The sequence below is a fragment of the Fundulus heteroclitus genome, chromosome 15, assembly GCF_011125445.2.
Source record: "Fundulus heteroclitus isolate FHET01 chromosome 15, MU-UCD_Fhet_4.1, whole genome shotgun sequence".
Classification (NCBI taxonomy): Eukaryota; Metazoa; Chordata; class Actinopteri; order Cyprinodontiformes; family Fundulidae; genus Fundulus; species Fundulus heteroclitus.
In genome coordinates this window covers 24,227,215-24,248,152 of record NC_046375.1, presented here as the reverse complement: position 1 = coordinate 24,248,152, position 20,938 = coordinate 24,227,215, and the positions used below count along the sequence as shown (strand labels likewise).

Genomic DNA, 20,938 nt, shown 5'->3' with positions numbered 1-20,938 from the left:
TTGTTGCTGTTTTTTTTTTCTTTTTTCCAACCGATAGAAACTGTTATTTGATGCTGAAAAATGCCGACCTTTTCATTTGTCAGTCACATTAAAATGGAAGTTCTTCTCTTACACTGGATTAATGGCAGTCAGATTACGTGGTCTAGACAAAAATTTACAGGAAATATACATGCGCTGTACATTTTAGGGATTGCAGATTTTTTTTATCATGCATTAGTTGGAGCTCATGTCTCTCTAACCTCATGGTAGTTGAGGTTACATGGAGATTCGGCATCTCTTCCAGCCAACACATCCTATTTGTGCAAGCGTTTTGCAAGCAAATGCATCACTCTTTATCTAATCCATGGGTGCAAAATATATATATATGTAATAATAATAATAAATAGCTACAGCAATGCAGTGCACAAAAATAACCTATTTTAGTTGTTTATGTTTTCTTGGACGGGAGCCATGTTAGATGTTTATCAAACTGAAACACACGAGCAAGAAGCAGCAAGGAGATTTGCTTGTGCTGCAGACAGGCAGGCTGACAGGAAACAGACAGACAGTGGATGCTGCTGCTGCTGCTGCTCTGGTAACCCCTCACCTAGATCATCCTTTTGTGCACAGCGCGCCGCGGGCTGATATCTCTGCGCTCTGCCCAGCTGTCACCTCCGGCATTGGTCCACCGAGCAGACACACGTAGGCACGTTTCCGACCAACCCCCTTTTTTTTTTTTTTTCCTCCTCCGGCTGACTACAGAGCCGGCGAGCGGCGGGACAGCCAAGGCAGGCAAGCAGGCAAGCAGGCAAGGCAGGCGGCGACGTTCCGCTGCAAGAGCAGCTCGGACCGGACGGTCAGGACGAAGGTTTTTAAAAGTAAGTGCGGAAAAAAACATGATATTTTTGTACGCGGGGGTCATCGGCGTAGCGCGGATTACTGGTTGCAGAAAATCTGCCTTCTTTCATCGCATGGGGGAGGGACGAGGTGATTCTCCCGAGCTCGGTCTGCGTTGCCGGGTGGAGATCGGTGAGCTTGTTTGGGGGCGTTCACGGTTATTTTTTTTTCCATAAAACGGACCTGGTAACGTTTTTCACGCGCTGAGAAAAATACGTATTAGCTTAACTCCGTTTCCACGTCTACATTCTTCTACATGTTTTCATACCTGCAAAGATGTCTGCAGCCTCCATGCACCAGAAATATGATCTTTTTCGCAATGTCCTACACTGTATATGCACAGATCGGGATATTTATCACGCTTTATTTAAATTTGACCGATGATGTTTACAATCCTTTTTTTACATTCGTGTTGGACCGTGTTCGTTATTTGCGCTTTTGCCTTTTTGCGGTGTGTTTTACGTGACTTTGCGTGGAAAAAAAAAAAAAAAAACTCTGGACATTTTCAGCCATATTCTCTCCCCCCCCAATCCAGCTCAGTCCCTCCCGGCGAAACTCGTGTCCGAACACGTTGTTCAAGCGGGGGTGTGTACCTGAGAAAGCGCAGCTCAGCCAATCAGCTGTCGCGTTCCGCCCACACTGTGCCGCTTGTTTACTACCAACACCGGCCGCTGATTGGCGGAGATTCGGGGGTAGGTGCTGCGTTTGGGTGCGTGGAAAAGAACAGGACAGTTGGGCTTTTGTTGTTCCACACACCACTGGGGGTAGGTTAAAATGGAGCAAACAACTTCCACATGCAGAGGTTTTGATAAGTGTAGTGAAGGGGAAATAGCTGGGGGAAAAAATCTACTTTTACAGACTAATAAACATCTTCTTTTGCATGTGCTATAATATAAGCTGCTCAGCAAATCTGTTTAGCAATGCAATGCCTTTTTATTTATACATTTAAGTACTGTATTTTTTTTTTCCTTTTTGGATTACTTTTATTGTTACTGTCTTTAGAGATACACCGATTAGGCTTTTACTGTGAAATGCAGCCTGATCTACCAACTCCCAAGTTTGACATAATTTTCCTCCCTGAGGACATAAAAATAAAGCCTGTGCTGCTAGTGTCTTGATAGAGGTAGTAGTTGGGAGTCTACCAGTAAATGAAGCAACTACAGAATTGTCCTCATTTTTGCCTTTTAACAAACCCTATATGTGTTTGATTTTGATTAAACCCAAAAAATGCATTAAAATACATGCCGTTAGTTGATGCATTTGCTGACCGAAATCAGTGGTGGTTCTTAGTGTTGATGTATTAAATGAATAGGAGGAGAAATCACAGTTGCCTTTATTTGACCTGATTAATGATCAGAGCCAATGGGGAATTTTGTCTAATGCAAGTATCGTGTTGATAAGTGGATGTCTCTTAACTTTATTTTTTTTTACTTTATACCCAAGGTTTTTGGGCATTAAACTGTATAATGTCTAGACCTGCTTTACACCCTGAATTGACAACAGATCGCGCCGTTTTTTTAGTTATCTACCGCAAATGGGGGTTAGAACCAACATAAAGGGACCTGATGATGATGATGATTTTCAAAACTAATATTTGGATAAATTAAGTTATATATTAGATGTCGCCGTTCTATAATTGTTTGTCTCTATTATTAATAAAATTATAAGACAAATAAAAACAAACCACTGGAGATTAGTTTTGAGTATGTGGTTACAAAATGGTTTATTTATAAGTACAAAAAGGAAGTAGGAATGGCAACGCTTTCATGCGGAAGTAGAATCTGAATTGACACCGTTACGAATTTACCCTTAAAGATAAAAAAAAAATGTCCCTTCTGTTTTGTTTTGTTATCTTAATTTATTTATTTACTTTGCCCAAATGGATGGCGATGCCCAAATTTAACGCAATATACAGAAACTCATTATTAGTCTTGTGTTCCTTCAGTCCTAACCATGTTCCTGTTTCAATTTCAATTTCAGCATTGAGGCATTAAAGGGAGCTCGTGACTAATAAATGCTCCACAGTTCTATGCAGGTCATTCATTTTATTAGGTTGCCACAGCCTGAAGTTCAAGTGAACTATTTTCATCGGCAAATTTTATTAACTTTTAAACTATTTTCTCCAATGGTATTTAATTATAAACCTTTGTCAACGGGGCGCAGGCTGGGGGGACGGCGCGCTCCGTAACACCAATAGCAGTGTCCAGGTACATTATTAGCTCAGGTTGCACACGTTTTTTTTCTCATTCGTAAAATTTTGAAATCGGGAACATTTGCGGGATCAGCTTTTGCTGGAATCGGGTCATCCAAAAGAGGGATTATCTGGTCATCCTAATGTAAATACATATATGCGTATAATGTGTGCACGACTAGGCAGATAAAAAGGGAACATGTTTAGTAATCACACTCTGTGGCAGAATCTTGTCGTGGTGGCGACTAATAGCCATTTTTTAAATATCCTTAGCAACACCAAACAATACACTCCGTACCTTAATTATCTGCCTGATAGCCTACCAACTAGCGAGCAAGTATTCAGTAAACATGGAAAGACATTAAGCTTTTACGCTCCATGCAGATGGAAGTTTTCAACTGCTAATCTGTGAATGCTAGGCGGCAGGGCTAACGCTAGCTTGGCCCTAGCTTAAACTGGAAGTGGAAACTGAGCTTTGTGTGTGATTTTTATTTTGATTCTTTTGTACAACATACCTAACAAACATTTTTGTTAGAGTCTACTAAAAAAACAATACAAATATCTGCTTTGCTACTTTGTAAACATTGAATCGAGTTAGCCTGCTACATCCGTTAGCCAGCCCAGGGGAGCTGCAGTCCCCCACTTCCTAAATTAACGTTTCCAACTGATTGTTCCTACTAGAACGCACAGTAAAAGAACTCACTTTTTACAACATTAAAAATATTCTTGACAGGTTTGGCATTTTAATATCTACCAGTGTGACTCTTCAAATTTGCTTTCAAAAACTGAACTAAAAATTAAAAAAAAAAATGAAATGGGTATATTTGTCTTTGATTTGAGCAGGTAAACAAGATTATGGCAATGGAATGAGTATTTTTACCCCTAAAATAAGGTAATTAGATGTACTGCACGTGAAATAAGATAGAGATGAGTTGTTCCTAAATGCAAATTATTATTGCATACCCCCATAATTATTCCATTGGCAGAAACCTGCTCAAATCAAGGACAAATACACAAATTCCATGAAAAAGTTTACATATTTTCATTTGCGATTTTGCAGTGTGTTGGAATTTGACAGCCTAAAAGTAGCTGAACTCTTGGAAAAAAAAAAAAGCTCTATCTTCGCTGTAGGCCTGTTGCGTTAAGCTTTTCGGCTTTTTTTCCTGGGTCATCCCTACTTGAACTGAATGCAGCATTGCCCTTTTCACCTTTTCAGGCGACAGGCCAAAGTACATGCAGCCAGACTTCAGATTACGTCTGTGGAGAGTTTGATCACTCCCATGGTTTACAGAGAAGGAGTCAAGCAAACAACAGTAAGATCTGGATTAACCATTAGCTAAATCCCTTCTTTCAAGTTTATTTAATCCTTTCGGACCTCCTGTGGCGCTGTTGTTTTTCACTGTCAGGCTCAAAGATGCAGGATGAGTGTTTGAAGCAGACACCTGTCTATAATGATGATGTTTTTTGCTCTGATTTAGTTAAGTGTTTCGATACTACCAGAAAAAAAAACGAGTTATACTTCAGTTTGACATCGCGTTTTGTGGGAGATGTGGAGACCTGAGTTCACATAAGATGCCTTTTGCACGTGTTTTTGCCACCTTGAAAAATGTGTCCTATTACAACCACACACAAAAGAGGAAGGAAGTGAAAATTATCCAAGATTTTTCACAATAATTTACAAATAGGAAATCTGAAAGTGGTGTAAATGTTTATGCAGGCCTCTGTAATGTTACCCTTAAATCAAACTCAGTGCAGGCAACAGCCTTTAAATGTCATAAGTAGATACAGTCCCTCTTTGAGTAATCTGATTTTGGTATGAATCCAGCTGTTCTGTTACCTGACTCCGCCAGATAGATTTGCTCCGCATATCCATCTGGAAACCTTCCGTTGAAGTAACTTTGGGAAGGGGCGAAAATACTGGTTAGCTGATTGGCCTATGTTGGTGATAGACGGGCCAAATGAACCAATCAGATTCGTCGTCGCTCGTAACAGAGCGACGACGAAAACACAACCACAAGCCAAGCTACTCTTGCTGCTGCAGGTAAAGGCTCGTTAGCTCAGCAAATAAATACTCTGTAATTCCGATAAAACTTGCTCGATAGCCACGCTAACGCTAGTTTCATTGGCTGAAGCCGCCATGTTCTTTAGACTGAACTGTCGCGCTTTTCGTTGCGTCACACCTCAACCCGCCTCAAAGCCAACGCTGATTGGACGTTCGTTTGGTGAACGGCTCCAAATTTTCTTTAACGGAGGGTAGCCAAACTGATCTGCGAGTGAAACCTTGAAAGCTCACGAGATCAGGATGGTCTCACGAGGCTAGCTGTTCTGTGAAGCCCTCCGAACTTTGTTAGAGAACCTTACAGAACAAGCACCATCGCTAATTCCAAGTAACATGGCAGACTGGTCCGGGAGAAAGTTATTGGGCAGGGTTAGGGTTCTAAAACAATACCCCGAACTATAAACATCAACTGAAAAAGGAAAGCACGTGGCAAAATTGAAAGTTGCGAAAACACTGAATTTCTGAAATAATGATATTGATTGCAACTCAACTACATTTCCCTCAGGCTGACCCCTCTGACTCCTTCATATCATACAAGTCGATGTGTGGCGATCACAGGGCCATGGGTGTTTTCACAGCATGCAGCCCACAACTAGCCGCATCCACCCGAGCAATATGTGTGAAATGCGTGGGGTGCATTCCCCTCCGCATCTGGCTGAGTTATGGGTTCGGTACTTTGAAGACCAACAAAGCCGTCGCGCACCATCCTCAACAACTGTCTGCACTAGATCTTGTTGGTCAACATATTTCTCAGAACGGATGGATGATCCTTCAGCGGCTCTGCTCCCTTTTTGTTTTATCATTATATCACTGTGTCACACTGGCTCTGCAGTCCTACATTACCTCTTATAGTTTTAGAGCTTACAGGTTTATGACTACCCCATGAAGTGGATCAGGGGTGTAATACTGGTGGGTTGACTTTAGCCTCCCAGTCCACATTACAGTTGTTTACTAAATGAAAGGATGTTCCAAAAGAGGCTATTGAAATACTATCCAACTGCTACTAAAAATATTATTAGTCTACCAAATACTTCTTCCAAACAACATTTGCTGTCTAGATCACACCTAAATTGGGTAACCAGCAATTTCAATATATTTTGCAGCTGTAACGCAACTACCCAGACATGGCTGTCCACCTAAACTGACATACTGGGGGAGGAGAGCATTAATCAGAGCAGAAGCTAAGAGAGCCGTGGTGGAAGAGCTGCAGGGATCCACAGCTCAGATGGGAGAATCTGTTGACAGGTAGCAGCATCATGCTGTGGGCAGGCTTCTTTTCTTTAGCAGGTACTGACAACATGGTTGATTCGATGAGAAAATGTACAGGGCTAAGAACAAGGCAGTCCTTTAGGTTTCATCTTCCAGCAGGAGCACAAGCCTAAACATGACACCAGAGCTACAGTGGAATGTTTTAGATCACCGTGTATTTATCTGGTGAAATTACCCAGTCAAAATTTGGACTTTAATCCAATTCAGAAACTGTGACAAGACTTAAAAAAAACATTGTGCACAGATGCTCTCTGTCCAACTTCCCTGAGCTTGAGCTTTATTTATTTTTCTACCATGAAGACCGGGCAGAAACTTCAGTCTCTAGATGTATAAAGCGGACTGAATACAAATGCATGCCACACTTTTTTCTTTTATTTGTAGAAAGATAAAAACTGAAAACCATATGTAATTTTCCTTCACCTCACGGTTATGTTTCACTTTGTGTTGGCAAATCACAAAACAAAATCCCAATAAAATACATAAAACTTTGTGGAATGACCAAGAAGTGCTGAAGGGGGGGTGGGGGATACAATTTAAAACTTCATGACTGAATAAGTAATCAGGGTTGCCCAAATCTGTTGCAGGTGTCTTTGTCTGCAGCCAAGTGTGAGGTTGTGCTGAGTCCCCGTTATTGTGTGCAACAGCACCATGGCAGCTATGGGACCGGAGAACAGTGCTGGGTCGGGGCCGGGCGGGACGGCGGCCCACCGGGCGGGACGGCAGGGCGGCGCGTCTGCAGCGACGCACAGCAACGGCGAGCTCAGAGGCCAGCAGACTCTGGTGAGGATCCCCGCTTTTTATACGCAACACTTTCATCATTCAAATTATTCTTCTAAACATATGCACCCCCCCCCCCCCCCCCCCCCCCCCTCAGTTAGGTGGTTTTTATTCTGATGTTTAATGTGCTGATTCAGACACCAGGCTGCCATGGGTTTTGGGATTATCAGCACATTTGCATTGTTCTGCAAAGGAAAGACTGCTTTGTTTTCCCCCTGGAAGAGCTTGAACTTTGTCATTCCCACAAATAGGATCAGCGCTTTCTCTCCCGTTAACACGGCCCGGCTCATAATCTGCCAGCCCGGCTTCCCTCTCCTGCTGTTTTTTCTCCCTGGCAGATTTTGCCATCTGCAGGCGGGACGCCGCAGATGGACAGGAAATATTCTCTTAGCTGTGTTGTTCAGGGCGACGGCGAGGCTAGCATCAAAGTCTGATTTAATCCGGTTTAAGCGCCCTGTGTCTAAACCTCCTGAGCCACAGAGAAGACCGCTGATCATCAGGTGAAGCGGCATTTTAACGCCGTCCCCCGACGTGTCCCTCCCCGCAGGTGCAGACTCACAGCTGCGTCCAGCCTGACAAGGCGCTCGGCCATCATCCCAGGACCAAGGCGGCAGGCTGGGGCAACTTTGCTGCTCCGCTGCAGAGCGTGGGAGCTGCCGCGCACCTAAGCAACGTGCCAACCAGAGCGGAGGCTCCGTACAGGTGAGGGGGGGGGGGGGACAGTCCCGGGTGGTGCTGGTGCCGTGGTCAGCAGTAATCCTAACGCGGTTTCCGTCTTGCTCTTCAGCTTCCGGAGCGCGGAGTCCGTGGAGATGGACGAGATAATGGCGGCCATGGTTCTGACCAGTTTGTCCTGTAGCCCGGTGGTGCAGAGCCCTCCACAGACGGAGCCGGGTCCAGGTCTGACTTCCTTTCGTGGTATTAAGCGTTGATTCTTCTGCAACCAGTGCTTTTCAGTGTGTTTTTTGTTGGGACAATTGTAAAACATGAACAAATACCAGCATTTATAGCCTTTTTCCCCCCTATATGGGCTTTAGGTGGCATAAAAACGTAAAAAAAAACACGACACCTAACGATCTAAATTATGAATGAAACACAAAACCATAAAATTAAATAAGGTATGCTGGTGATTATCGTGATTGTTAAAGCACAGTTTGTTTCGTAAGAAACCGCTTCAGTGCTAATCTGAGGCAGCGGAGTTTGTGCAGAGTGCTGCTGAGTCAGCTGTTTGTCCCAGGGAGGTTTACCCCTTACAGTTCCCACGAGGTACCCCACGCATTGATAAATGCTAACCCCGAACATGTAAGCGCCAACATCTTCTAGTGTGGGCTCGATCCGAGAATGATTTAACACATTAACAGCAATAAAAGCTCACCAAAGAGTCATCTGTCCTGTTGGGGACAGAAGAATACTCTTTGTAATATGGAGCACCAGCAGGGGCTTTAAGTAGACCCCAGTCTGAGATCTGAGCCTTTTATTATATAATTTAACATAACATCACAAAGCATTTCTTGCAACGACTGTGGCAGAATCAAGGCCACTTATTTGAAATACGTTGCATCAATTGCCAGAGTGAAATATAGTGATTAATTAGTCAGTTAAGGAGGAATAGAAAAGGTGTAAACATGCTGTGGTGATGCTGAACGTGTCTTTACCACCAGTGCAGGACACCTGCTGTGCTCTGGAGAACGGGCACAGGGGGAAGCAGCAAAGCACGCGCCCCGACTGCAGCGACTCTATTTTTATCTTCCTAAAACACATCCGAAAGTTAGTTTTGACTTTGTGGAGGAGGCGGCATCGTTTGCCGCTGAGGAAACGCCGTTGCCTCTGGCTCCGAATGCATCTCTGAAAGAAAAAATGTTTTTTTTTTTGTCAATTCCTCTAGCTGGATCGTGCTCGTCTGTGGACATGGAGAGCGGCGGCGGCGAGCTCTCGGACAGCGGCAGCAGTGGCTACTGGAGCTGGGACCACGGCAGCGTGAGCCCCGCCCCCTCGCCGTCCGTCACCGAGGTCGACAGCAGCCCCGATGAAGGCCTGCACATGGAGCTGGAGCAGGGCGGGGAGCTCACTGCCAAAAAGCCAAAGGTATCCGTCTGCTGGGAACCGCTGGAAGCGTTTAGCCAGTCGCCCTCTCTGCTGCCCCGTGCTTGACCTCTGCTTTCTGCTTTCCTCCCCAGAGCTCTCTGCGATGCGTGTATAGGTGTCTGTGGCCCAGTTGCGGCAAAGTGCTAACGTCTTCTGTTGGAATAAAAAGACACATCCGTGTGATGCACCTGGGGTGAGCGGACATTTTCAGTGCTTTAGCCACAAGACCACTCACCTTTGCTCTATTGGTGTATTTATAGTGTTTCCCCCACTAACCTTGCGACAAAAAATAAGCTTAAAGTGGAACCCCCATGGATGGAGTGAAGTGCCCCGAGTGTCGATGGGGACAGAATTCCCTTCAGCTGTTCAGTAGCGATATAAAAACTAACCACAAAATCGGCAGATGGAGGGAAAGTTTATTGTCGTCGTCTCGTGTTTACTTCGTTTGTGTCCTCCTAACGTCTACGTAAGCGCGTGTTTTTATTTATGCTCGTTTCTTCAAACAGCTTTTGCTTGTCTAAAAAATTGCTTTTAGCACTTAATCTCGGTTGTTTTCTCAGTTTGGGTATTTTGTTTGTCTTTGGCGGCCATTTTAAATATGTGACTCCCCGCTAGCTAGCGACGGGGCAGAGAAATCGTCCGGTGAACAGAATCAGACGATTTCTTTTGTGGCGATCAGCCAGTCGGAAACTTCAAGTCTGATCTTTTCTCTGATCAGTAGACGCACCGCATACATGTAACAAGTTGTGTTGCTGCGTTTTCTTTTCTTTTTCGTTCCCTTCCGATTGCGACTTGTCAACGCCGGGCGGAGACACCGTTTGTAAAAGCTATCGCCCCCTGTCGGCATTTGGATGCCTCTGCGCCTTGCCGGGTCCTTTTACCTTTTAAAGCTGTGACGTCCACAATGCCTGTGAAGTATGTTTTTAGATATTACATGAAGCAAACAACCCGTAGCTTCATGTAATATCTAGCACTGTCGGTCTTTAGGGGTGTTTTTTTGCATTCTTTTAGCTAGTTTTCTATTTTTCTTTCAAAATCTGGCTGTTTTTGTCAGATTTTGTTGTCTGTGTCTTTGCTGCTCGTTTCCAGTCTTCTTTTGAATGTGTCACATCTCAAAGACAAAAATCACATCCTTCTATGTTTCAGTGAATGCAGCACAGCTAAGTGCTAACAGGTTGCGCTAACAACAACCCCGTGGTTGCCTTATCACAGTGAAGCTAAGGGCCTATACACCACAAGAAATAGACACAGCCCAATGTTTCCAGTTAGTAACTCCAACCGCGTTCAAAGAGCTAATCTTCATAAAACACTAACACAAGATGCACCGGACAGTTTGAAATAACTATACAATCTAGGTTTAACTGCAGAGCTGTGTAACAGCGACTGCTCTTTTCATACGCACAGCGTGACGTCGCTTTTGATTCCAATGTAAGTAGTTAATGATCACTCACAGAAACCCAGCTTTATGCTCATATGGTTAAAATTCACAAGCTTTTTAATCCGTAACAGTAAATCAGTGTTTTTTTTTCTGCTCAAATATCTAGTTTTACCAACTGATCTGTATCCTGAATGAATCTATAGGGGGAAAAAAAGAATATATTTTGATGTGGTACACATCCATATTTTAAGGCGTGCAAAAAGTGATCTGGAGACCGTTTGTTAATCTGGGCAACATTTAAGAAAAGCTTTGTTTATTTGTTAGGATGGGTAAAGTTTCCAGTTATGCAGAAAGCAGAAAAAAAAAGTATTTTGTTGTGATTCATAGCTCTTAAAGCGAAATCGTAACCGCTTAAAATCTGCTCTGCAAAAATCTGCGTAGCAGAGCGTTATAAAAATCGGTGAAATCGGCCAGAAATTCTCACATCAGTGCATCTGCGTTCCTAACACCTACATTTTCTTCATTGGGCTAATTTGTAGAAGGGAAAGCAAGCATTTAGCTCATGTTAAAGTGACTAGCAACAGTCAGTTTGTGGCAGTTTTAAACTTTCTTATTCTTCTAAATATTAAATCTTCCCCAACAGAAAACTGAAACTTCTAATCAACCGTATGGAGAGTTTGTGACGATGCAATTTGGCCGTTCTTTGTGTTTCGTTTAGTGTCAATTAGACATTTATGTTTACATTTCACTTATGTTAAGTGAAATGAAATAAAAAGATGTCATGTAGCCTCAGTCCAGATCACACCGCTTTAATGTATCGTGGTAAAAATAAGGCAAATCGTTTTGCACGTATTGGTTTGGGAGTATTTTGTGTCCACTGCTTCATTGCTGCGGCGACATACGGCAGTCTGATGTCAGACGGTTGCGTGCGTACTGTTTGACCACTATCCAGTCTGAGCGGGTGAGAAAACCAGACAGTTCAGCCCTTTAAAAACATTTCTCAGCTGCAAAACGGCATTAAAAAAACAAGAGGGAATAAAAATTTCAGCTCGCTGAAGAGCTCTGGCCTGGATGAGGAGAAGTGAGAGTTTAGATCTGGGCCACCGCGAGTGGCGCTTTGAGTAACACTTCAGAACACACAAGTCACTCCCTCTTCCCTGTGTGTCCCCTGCCATGTCCCAACGCACACACGCGCAGCACTGGGTCGGATCAGTCCCAGAGAGAGGAGGACTTCTACTACACCAAGATCTGCTGCGAGACCATGGAGGCCGGTCCTGCTCCGGGGCCAGCCCAGCAGACTCCAGGCCAGGCCCCTCCTGCTCTCCTCAGCTGGGCCTCGTGCGCTTCCCCCTCGGGCTCCGAGCTCCAGGTCCACGTGGCCCACAGGCCCAGGTCCAACTCCAGCTCTTTGCCGGGGCCCAGCAGGCCCTGCCCGCTCAGCCAGTCGGCCCCCAGCAGCTTCTGGCAGATCCACACCGAGCATCTCTATCAGGTGGGTGCAGCGTAAGAACGTGCAGGACACGGCAGAAACACGATTGGCCGCAGGAGAAACTGGGACCACAGTGAGCGTTGAGTTTGAGTCCTAAACTGACCGGATAATCAGAATGTTTTTTGGTGTTTTCTTTTCAGTCAGCAGTGGTTTTGGCTCTCCGGCGGTTGCCATCTTTTTTTGTTACAGCTGTGTCATGAACTGACTGACTGAGGCAGGCGAGGGCTGCGGTGCATTAGCTGTTGCTCTGGGTTCTTCTTGGACCTCCTGGATGCACTCTTGGAGTAATTTAGGTAGGCTGGCCTCTCCTGAGGACGTTCACCGCGGTTTGGTTGCTCCATTCGAGGACAACGACCCTCGCTGTGGTTCGCTGGAAGCCTTAGAAAGGCTTTGTAATGATGTTAACTATTTAGCTTCTCAGCTGTTCTTGAATTTCTTTAGGTCTGACCATGGTGCGTTGCCTTTTGAGATCCATTCGCCCTAGTTCATGTTCTCAGACAGATTCTGTTTACATGGGAGAATTTGGTTTTAACGTTTTTGCCACGCGAATCTGCTTTCTAAAAACGAGAGAGATTTCCACTTTGTATAGCCATATATGTCCAAACCCGTTTAGCGTGTAGTCCTGCGTGCAGTAGAGAGAACTGTAGGATCTAGTCTGGCCCTATATGGCAACCTTATGGTCATTTCTCCAGATTTTCTCCACATTTTGCTCATTTGTGGAATTTTTTTAGTTAAAAAAGATTTTAATGTGAGGAAAGACTGATTTAGTTTCCAGAAGAGTCGAGTCATTTAACTGAGGGCAGTGTTCTTGGGATTGTTTGAAGCAAACAGAGGCAGACGGAACCGGACTTGTTTGCCAGTGATCGTGAATATCGTCATATAATTATTTATTGTGTATTGAACTGAGCACAGAGCTGAAAGTTTAACCGCTGCCATACATTCCCCTTTATTCAGCCGGATTGTCTCCGCGGAAGGAGTCTCGCGTCACATGCTCGCTGCGCTGTTTCAGAGGCCCTCCTTCCCAGACGACCCCCCCCCCCCCCCCCCACGCTCTCCCCCAGCAGACAACATCTCTAACGAGCCAATGAGCTACAGTGTTGTTTATGCATCACAAAGCAGCACATTTCACTGGTGACCTGCATTTACCCTGAGCCGGGGAGCCCGTAAATGGATGCTTTGTGACAGAGGGCGAGCAAGATGCCGGCTGGCTGGCTCTCTCTCTCTCTGGGAGACGAGACTCTCACCGGCCTACAAAATGCAGCAAAAACACGGTCGCTGACGCCGGGCAGCGCAGACGTTTCCGCCAAAAGCAACGATCCCATCGGCTCTGTTTTTTTAATATCACAAATATTGTTAGAAAAATGGAACTGTATCTGGTGAATTTCCTCCTGCTTTCAGCTGCAGGACTCAGACCCAGAGGGGCATGGTTTCCTATCCAGCCGTTTGGGCTTTTACTGCTTGGATTAACACAGTTAATACTTTATCGCGCTTATTTTAGCCCTCGGTGTGATGGGATGTCGGGAAGGCAGCAGCCTGCGCCCTGCTTGTTCAGAGAGGAGGAATGAAGTAGAGGGAAATGGTGAAACGGCACCGGAAACGATCATTAACAGTTGTTGGTCGCAAGAGCGAGTCGCCATACCAAGTCTGAGACTGATGCCATTATTTATTTTTTTTTTTTTGCGGCAATCTGTCTGTTGATCTTTAAGGTTATTGGCGTCTGCGTCTCTGCCCAAGGTTTGCTTCTGTGAGCATAAAATAAAAGTGAGAGTGTTTGCTCTCCTGTATAGTGTCCTCCCAACTGGATGAGCGAATAAGGTCCGAAAAATTGTTTTAGCCCCCCCCCCCCATCATTGTCTGTTTGATGTGAAAACAAACGCTGATTCAAACAAACCCACAGAGATTGATGTGCAGTTAATGATCTACGGGCCTGTTCCTGTTCCTGTTTGTGCTAGAAAGACAAAGTTGTCATCCTGTTTTCTGTCCAGGGCACAAATTCATCAGAGAGATACTGAGAGTGTTTAGTTAGTCAGCAGATTTATTACCCGTCATTTAGAGGTTTGTTCATATTTATTACCAAAACCAACCTGATTAATACTTTTAACTAAGGTCAAAGACAATCTGTAATGTTTACATTTGGAACGATTAAAAAAATATATATAATAATTATATATATATATATATATATATATCATTTCCCACATCATAATGCTGCCACCGCTGTGTGTAATGGCAGAGAGAGTAATGGTACTTCAGTTTGCTTGAAGCAAATAAAGGCAGACAACACAATTGTTACAAATGAATCATTAATTTTGTTACTTTATTCAATTTTACTTTTGTCAGAAAACAAAACATCCCACAGGGTGACAGTGCCATCACTGTGTGTTACTACAGAGTAATAACATGCTGATGCTCATCACTGGCAGAACCTTCCTGATCCATTTGCCCATCGAGGTGTTGAGGAAGCTGCAGGAACGTCTCCAGGATGAATACTGTTGTAAACTGATAGTTGTGGGGTTTGTTTGTTTTCTTCATGAAATGAGGCAACAAAAAAAAAACTAAAGTTAGTCCTTGGTTATGGGAACCAGCACGGGTGGATGGCGTAGCCAAACATTTGACTCAAGTAAGAACAGCACTGCTTCAACATATTTTTACTCAAGTTAAAGTAAAAAGTACCAAGAAGTTACTCAAGTAAGTGTAAAGAATGCTGCTTAAGTACTGAGTAGCTAATCTGACATCTGATTTATTTAAAAATGGCGTAAATGGACAGACAAAAATATGAAGTTATGTATAAATTCAGGTCTTTTGAAGACTAAAATAAGAAAATATAAAAAGTTACACAATAAATTTAGGCAGAAGAAACACACCTCTAAATAGGTTTTTAACATAAAACTTAGATTTACAGCAGTTAATGTACATACAGTATGTTAGAGCAATGCAAAGTACTTCCGATGACAGCATCTGTCACTTCTACCTCTTCTTTAGCCGTCCAGATGTCGGTAAAAAGAGTTCGTTAGACTGATGGCAAGATGTCTTTGTTTTTCTAGGCACAGTCTTTACAGGATGCCGCCGTCATGACACTGCCTGGTGCAACGTCACCTGGAGCTACGCCACCGTCGAACTGAAATACAACATAAACTTATAGTGACAGTAAGACAGTAAACAAAGATAAAGTTATATTAACATACAATAAAACTTACCTCGCTGGCTGACCCAGGCAAGTAGAAATGAAGAACAAACTGACATCTTCATCTTCCTCCCTTGCTGCTGCTTCTCTACTAATAACCCGTCCTGCTCGCATAATTAGCCCGTCAATCACAGGTGTGCAAGTAAAGCCAATCAGTCCCGGCAAACTCCTTTTTTGGGTTTTCAAAATAAGGGTCCGTCTTAACGACACAAATCTACATAATGCAAAATAAAATACACAAACTGCAGTTCTGGCAGTAAAAGCATCTGCTGTCCGTTGGATGTTCACTTGGCCTCGATGAGCTCAGCAGAGAAAATAACGTTAACATAAATGTAAGCGTGTCTCTCTGGTGCATTTTTGCTTATAACAAGTCCGGCCTTTATTCAGTGAAGCTACTCACGGGGAGCAGAGAAGCAAGAAATCTTACTCAGAGTAGTGATATTTCTTAATAATATTACACAATATTACAAAAGTGCAGTAAAACTACTCCTAAAAGTACCTCTTGTTCAAAAAGTTTACTCAAGTAGATGTAACTGAGTAGATGTAAGTAGTTCCTACCCACCTGTGGGAAGCAGCAGGATGTAACCTGATGAGAAGGGAGGAATCTATAACAAGTCATCATCTGGTTTAAGGTTCTGCGTGTGTGACTGAATCCTGTGCTTTCCTCTCTCTCTTTTTCTCCCCAGGCCTGCAGCCCTGTCCAGGTATCTGTGGCCCCCAAAAACGTGTGCAATCAGGGTTGGACCCCCACTCCCTCAGCATCCGGCCATAGCAACACTCCGGTGGGTCTTCTGTCTGTGCCTGCATGTGCTTGTACACACACACACACACACACACACACACACACATACACGGAATCGGCCTTTTAAAGCTTAGCTCCCAGCGACGGACAAGCGGGGCCCTCGGCAGTGGCGTGTTTCTAACGTGTCTGTCCAGGACGTTGGTCGTGGCCCCATGTTGTTCCTAACGTGTGACTCTCCTCCTCAGATGGTGAAACCTCGCTGCCGCTCAGTCAGCGTCGGGGAGCAGTGGCTGCAGCAGAACAGGCTGCAGCCGATGAGCGCGTCGCCCTCCCGCACCCACTGCTCCTTCAGGTATTAAAGCATCCACCAGACAGGCCTGCAGCACTGGGAGTCATAGAAAGTCTCCCTGGTGGGGTGTGCCCTATAGGTTCAAGGTATCAGGCAGGATAAGAGCGCAAAACTGTATTGTGACAGTAAACTGTCATCTAACTAGAGAAAATATAAAACTGGCTATAGAAAGACTACCTTTCTCTAAAATTGTTTAAATGACAAGAAATTGGGGGGGGGGGGGGGGGGGGGGGGTCGTGACTGAGTCTGAGCAGACATCCACATTTTTTTTTCACTTTTGCAAGAGAAATATTACCAAATCCAGATGTGGGATGCATCCCAAATCCTACCAAGAAAGTCTGAACGCAGATATTGGATCAAAGCAGTTAGCTATGGGTGTGAACACTTATGCAACTAGTTTTTTTTAATTTATTTTTTATTTTTTTTCCCTAGGGTCTAAATCTGTTAATCAAAGAAAATCCCACAATGGTCACTGAAATCACTTGAAACGGACAAAAAAAAAAAAAAAAAAACATAAAATTTACTGAAAATTACCCAATGAAAATCAGAAATTGCTTTTGAATTGTGTTTCAACAGAATCGTTTAAAAAAAATAATAATAATGAAACAGGCCTGGGAAAAAAAGCTAATTTAATATTTAGTTGTTCAGCCTTTGGAGGCGATCACTTGCTGTTAAACATTTTCTGTAACTGTCAATGAAACCTCTGCACCTGTCAGCAGGTATCCTGAGCCAGTCCTCATGAGCTGACTACTCTACATATCTCAGGTGTGAAGGGTGCCTTCTCCAGACGGCGGGTCCTTCTACAGATGTTCACAGGATCTAGATCAGGTTTATAGGAAGCCGCTTCAGAATAGTCGTGCAGCCGTTCTTGGGTGGTTCTAGCTGTGTTTTATGGGTCGTTATGCTGTTGGAAGATCCATGACCTCCAACTGAGACTGACTGTTCTGACACTAAGCAGCACATTTATCTCCAGAATGTCTTGATAGTCTCGCAATTTCATTGAACCCTGCAAAGATCTGAGCCACCCAGAGCCAGACGCAGCAGATCAGCCCCGGAGCAGAACCGAGCCTCCTCCGTGTTTCACAGTTTGACTCGCCTCAGTTTAACACGTCCCTTTGGTCAATCTATCTTCAATCACATTGTCCAGGCCTGTTTCGTTCGTTTAGTTGTTTTTAGATGCATCCATTGAACAATTCAAAAGCAACGTCTGATTTTCATTGGTTGGTTTTCAGTATGTTATTTATTTTTACTTTTGTCAATTTCAGGTTATTTCAGTGACCATTGTGGGATTTTCTTTAATTAAAAGAGGGATTACCGACAGTTTTCGTCCGTGACTTCAAAAGCTTTGCAGAGATTTTTCCTGGTCTCGCTCTTCTTCACAAAAGCCTGGACTTTTAACAAGGGTGTGAACACTTTTTGTACATCAGAAGCTGCTGCAAATATTTTTCTACAATATTGAGATTGTAGGGAATGGAGGGAGAACAGCCAGCCCTGTTTTTTTATTTTTTAGTTGAACACCTTCTGTGTCCACTTTCTGTGAAATGTTCTTAACCTGGAACATTTTCCTTTTTATTATTCTCATTATTTCAACATAATAAAAATATAGTTTAATCTTCCAATACAAAGTTTATACTTTTCCCTCTTCTGTTTTTTGCTAAATCACCTCAAAGTGCGTGTACACACAAACTCTTGATTCAAACCCCTTCTGTCTCAGTTCAACAGAAATATTGGGAACTGCCATAAAAACCAGTGACAATTAAATGTTTTGAGTGTCGGAGCAGTTCACTCTTTTTCCTGTCTATTGCTCCTCCAATAGATGCCGTAAACAAATTCACTAATTATGTTATTTCTGAATGGAACTCTGAACTCTGTATTTGTGGTCTTAAAAGAATATTTCAGAATTTCTAAAGCAAAATATTTTACATATAGGCACAGTATATAACTCTCTTGGTGTCTTGCTTTAGTATAACTCCAGATTAGATATCCTCAGAGGCTGAAGCCAACAGGTAGTGAATGAAATGGCCAAGAACAAAGCCGACTTGTTCTGTTTTAAAACAGACAGTGACACAGAAGGTTCACGTCTCCCATTAATTTATAGCCTCTACGCTTGCTAGGAAATGATTCTGTATAATTAGCAAGGAGCAGGTTTTTATTGGCTGCATACATTTTATGCAGTCTATGATCTCTTCATATGATGTGAAAGACCAAACTGATGGGTAACAGGGTGTTGGTTGTGGTTGTGGTTGTTACTTGTGCAACTATGAGCTCAAATGGGCTTTTGTTGCTGTCAGGCCACCTTCTTCTTTTGCACCATTCTGAAACTTGTTAATTTTTTTTTTTTTTTACCACAATAAAGAATATTTGCATTATCTGCGAGTATTACGAACTTCTACAAATGTCATTTATGTAGAGAATGGAACCTGTTGGACCCATTAGAGAGCCCTGAGGAACACCAAAAACATTTTCTGAGCTATTGTCTCAACTTTGTGTGATCTTCGCTGTGACTCGGGTACCTTTCTGGCTCCAGCCTGCTCTGCATACCTAGAACCAGAACCAAACACGGAGAATCAGCATTTAGTTCCTATGCTCCGCTTATCTGGAACAAACTTCCAGAAAACTGTAAAAGTGCTGAAAGCCTGACTTCTTTTAAATCGAGATTAAAAACACATTTGTTTAAAATTGCCTTTGACTGTTCTAGTTAAACTGTTTTACTGTTTTTAATGTTCTTTTTTGTTTCTACATTCTATCCCTACTTGCTTTTATTCCTATATTTTAATCATGTAAAGCACTTTGCATTGTCTCTGTACTGAATTGTGCTATATAAATAAACTTGCCTTGCCTTGCCTTTCCAGCTGCTGCAGTAAAAGCCTTCTAATCCCGTATCGTTCCAGTTTAATTAATACATTTGCTACAGGCAATGGCGACAATTTTGTTTTTTAATTATCTAGGACCGTCCCAGCTCCAAATTGTTAATGATCTGTTGATTAACCTAAAAACCTGTTTGACCTTTTAATAAATAGTTGTGCTAGAATTTTTTATGCTCTACCAAATAAGATCCTAGCTGTATTACGGCTTAGGTTCCTACAGAAGTAGGTTCCAAACTCCCAGGAGGACGATGCATGGTCGATGCACACTTCCCTTATGAAATCCCCCGCTGCTTTATCGTTCACATAGGAATGAAGTAACGCATTAGTGTTTGATGCATCTCGCTCTAACAGCGGTCGGTTTTTTTCGTCTCGCTGCAGGAAGGGCCGCGGAGAGGCCAAGAAGTGCCGCAAGGTGTACGGCGTGGAGCGCAAGGACCAGTGGTGCACCGCCTGCCGCTGGAAAAAGGCCTGCCAGCGCTTCCCCGACTAGTGGCAGCCGGCTGACCAAGGGAGCAAACTGGACGGATGAGTGTGGACAGAGACTTTTATCAAAAGAGAAGATTATAAACCAGGGCCTAAGAGCCATCAAGAAAAACAAACTTCTTGTGTTTTCCTCTTATTTTTAAGTTTTTTTTTTCTTTCCTAAAAGGAATGCAGATGGACCTTTTATGTATCTTTGTATCTTGATCCTGAAAACTGAAGTTTGCGATGGTGCTGTTGACTGACTTTGACCATGTGATGTGCTAAGCCCTCTCTTCCTTTTTTTTTTTAATCCAAAGGTCTTATTACTGCCCTTGTAGCTCCACTGTATCCTCACACTGCTACCTGGCTGTCTCCTTTCTTCCAGTCTTCTCTTCCAGTGGTTACACCGTGATTATGATGTACATTATATCGTGTGCTCTGAGTTCCGTACGAACATTTTATACCTTTTTAGTTTTTTGTTTTTTTTTATCGTCTCGTTTAGCCCGCGTACTGGGCCGACTGTTTTATTTTTTTTATTTTATTTTTTTTTTTTAAATGTTTTTGGCACTTTGTTGGAAAATTCTCTCACAAGAATAAGCTACATTTGGTTTGGACTCAGCCAAGTTCCTTCCATGAAGCTGATTTCCTTCCTGCCCACGCGTCCGGCACACAACCAGTGTTAGCGGTTTACCCGTGAAGGCATGTCTGGGAGTCGCGGCGGTGGGGAAAAGCGGCAGGGGAATGAGTTTGTACTATAGGAAATATATTGTCCAACACAATAAAAAAGCACTGAGAATTTCCCACGTCGTCTCTGTTTCCTTCTGCAAACGCGTTTGCGTTAAACCACTGTGACATTTTTGAGACGGGCGTTTTTTTAGGACAGTAGAGAGGTCCACCAGAACCCCGTGCGGACTAGCCGTTAAAAGCTGCCATGTACTTTTATTTTTTCTCTGTATTGTTTATGACATCACAGAAAAACGGTCAGATGTCAAACGTGGGGACTTAAACGCTGATTGGAAAAATCCACTTTCTACGCCTTCTCAAAGCGCGCACGCAGCCATTAGCATGAAGCACCGGATCTTTTAATCAAACCCCAGTAAACACTTCAATACGATTAAGATGCAGATGAATGGATTTGACCCTTCTCATTGTGGAAAAACAAGTACAGCTTTGTAGTTGATTAAGCACAATCATTGTTTTCTGCGTCGTA

At 43.3% G+C, this 20,938-nt stretch overlaps 1 protein-coding gene across 2 annotated transcripts; it reads left to right on the top strand.

Annotated features, from left to right (window-relative positions):
- Window positions 1-786: 786 nt before the first annotated feature.
- LOC118556545 (zinc finger protein 395-like) lies at window positions 787-19,905 on the top strand. Of its 2 annotated transcripts, none has more exons than XM_036147702.1 (10): window positions 787-857; window positions 6,980-7,175; window positions 7,720-7,874; window positions 7,960-8,072; window positions 9,058-9,257; window positions 9,350-9,450; window positions 11,833-12,127; window positions 15,995-16,090; window positions 16,296-16,402; window positions 19,645-19,905. In XM_036147702.1, exons 2-10 carry the CDS (start codon window positions 7,044-7,046, stop codon window positions 19,754-19,756), a joined length of 1,311 nt encoding a protein of 436 aa, XP_036003595.1. In that variant the 5' UTR covers window positions 787-857; window positions 6,980-7,043; the 3' UTR covers window positions 19,757-19,905. The 2 variants fall into 2 exon arrangements, with proteins under 2 accessions (XP_036003595.1, XP_036003594.1); XM_036147701.1 differs by having other exon boundaries at window positions 7,960-8,090.
- Window positions 19,906-20,938: the final 1,033 nt, after the last annotated feature.

Excerpts from the sequence above, each read along its gene's own strand:
- LOC118556545 (XM_036147701.1), top strand. The coding sequence starts at position 7,044 with ATGGCAGCTATGGGACCGGAGAACAGTGCTGGGTCGGGGCCGGGCGGG. Across the intron at positions 8,091-9,057 it reads AGGTCTGACTTCCTTTCGTG|CTGGATCGTGCTCGTCTGTG; the intron begins GTATTAAGCGTT and ends CAATTCCTCTAG. Across the intron at positions 12,128-15,994 it reads ACACCGAGCATCTCTATCAG|GCCTGCAGCCCTGTCCAGGT; the intron begins GTGGGTGCAGCG and ends TTTTCTCCCCAG.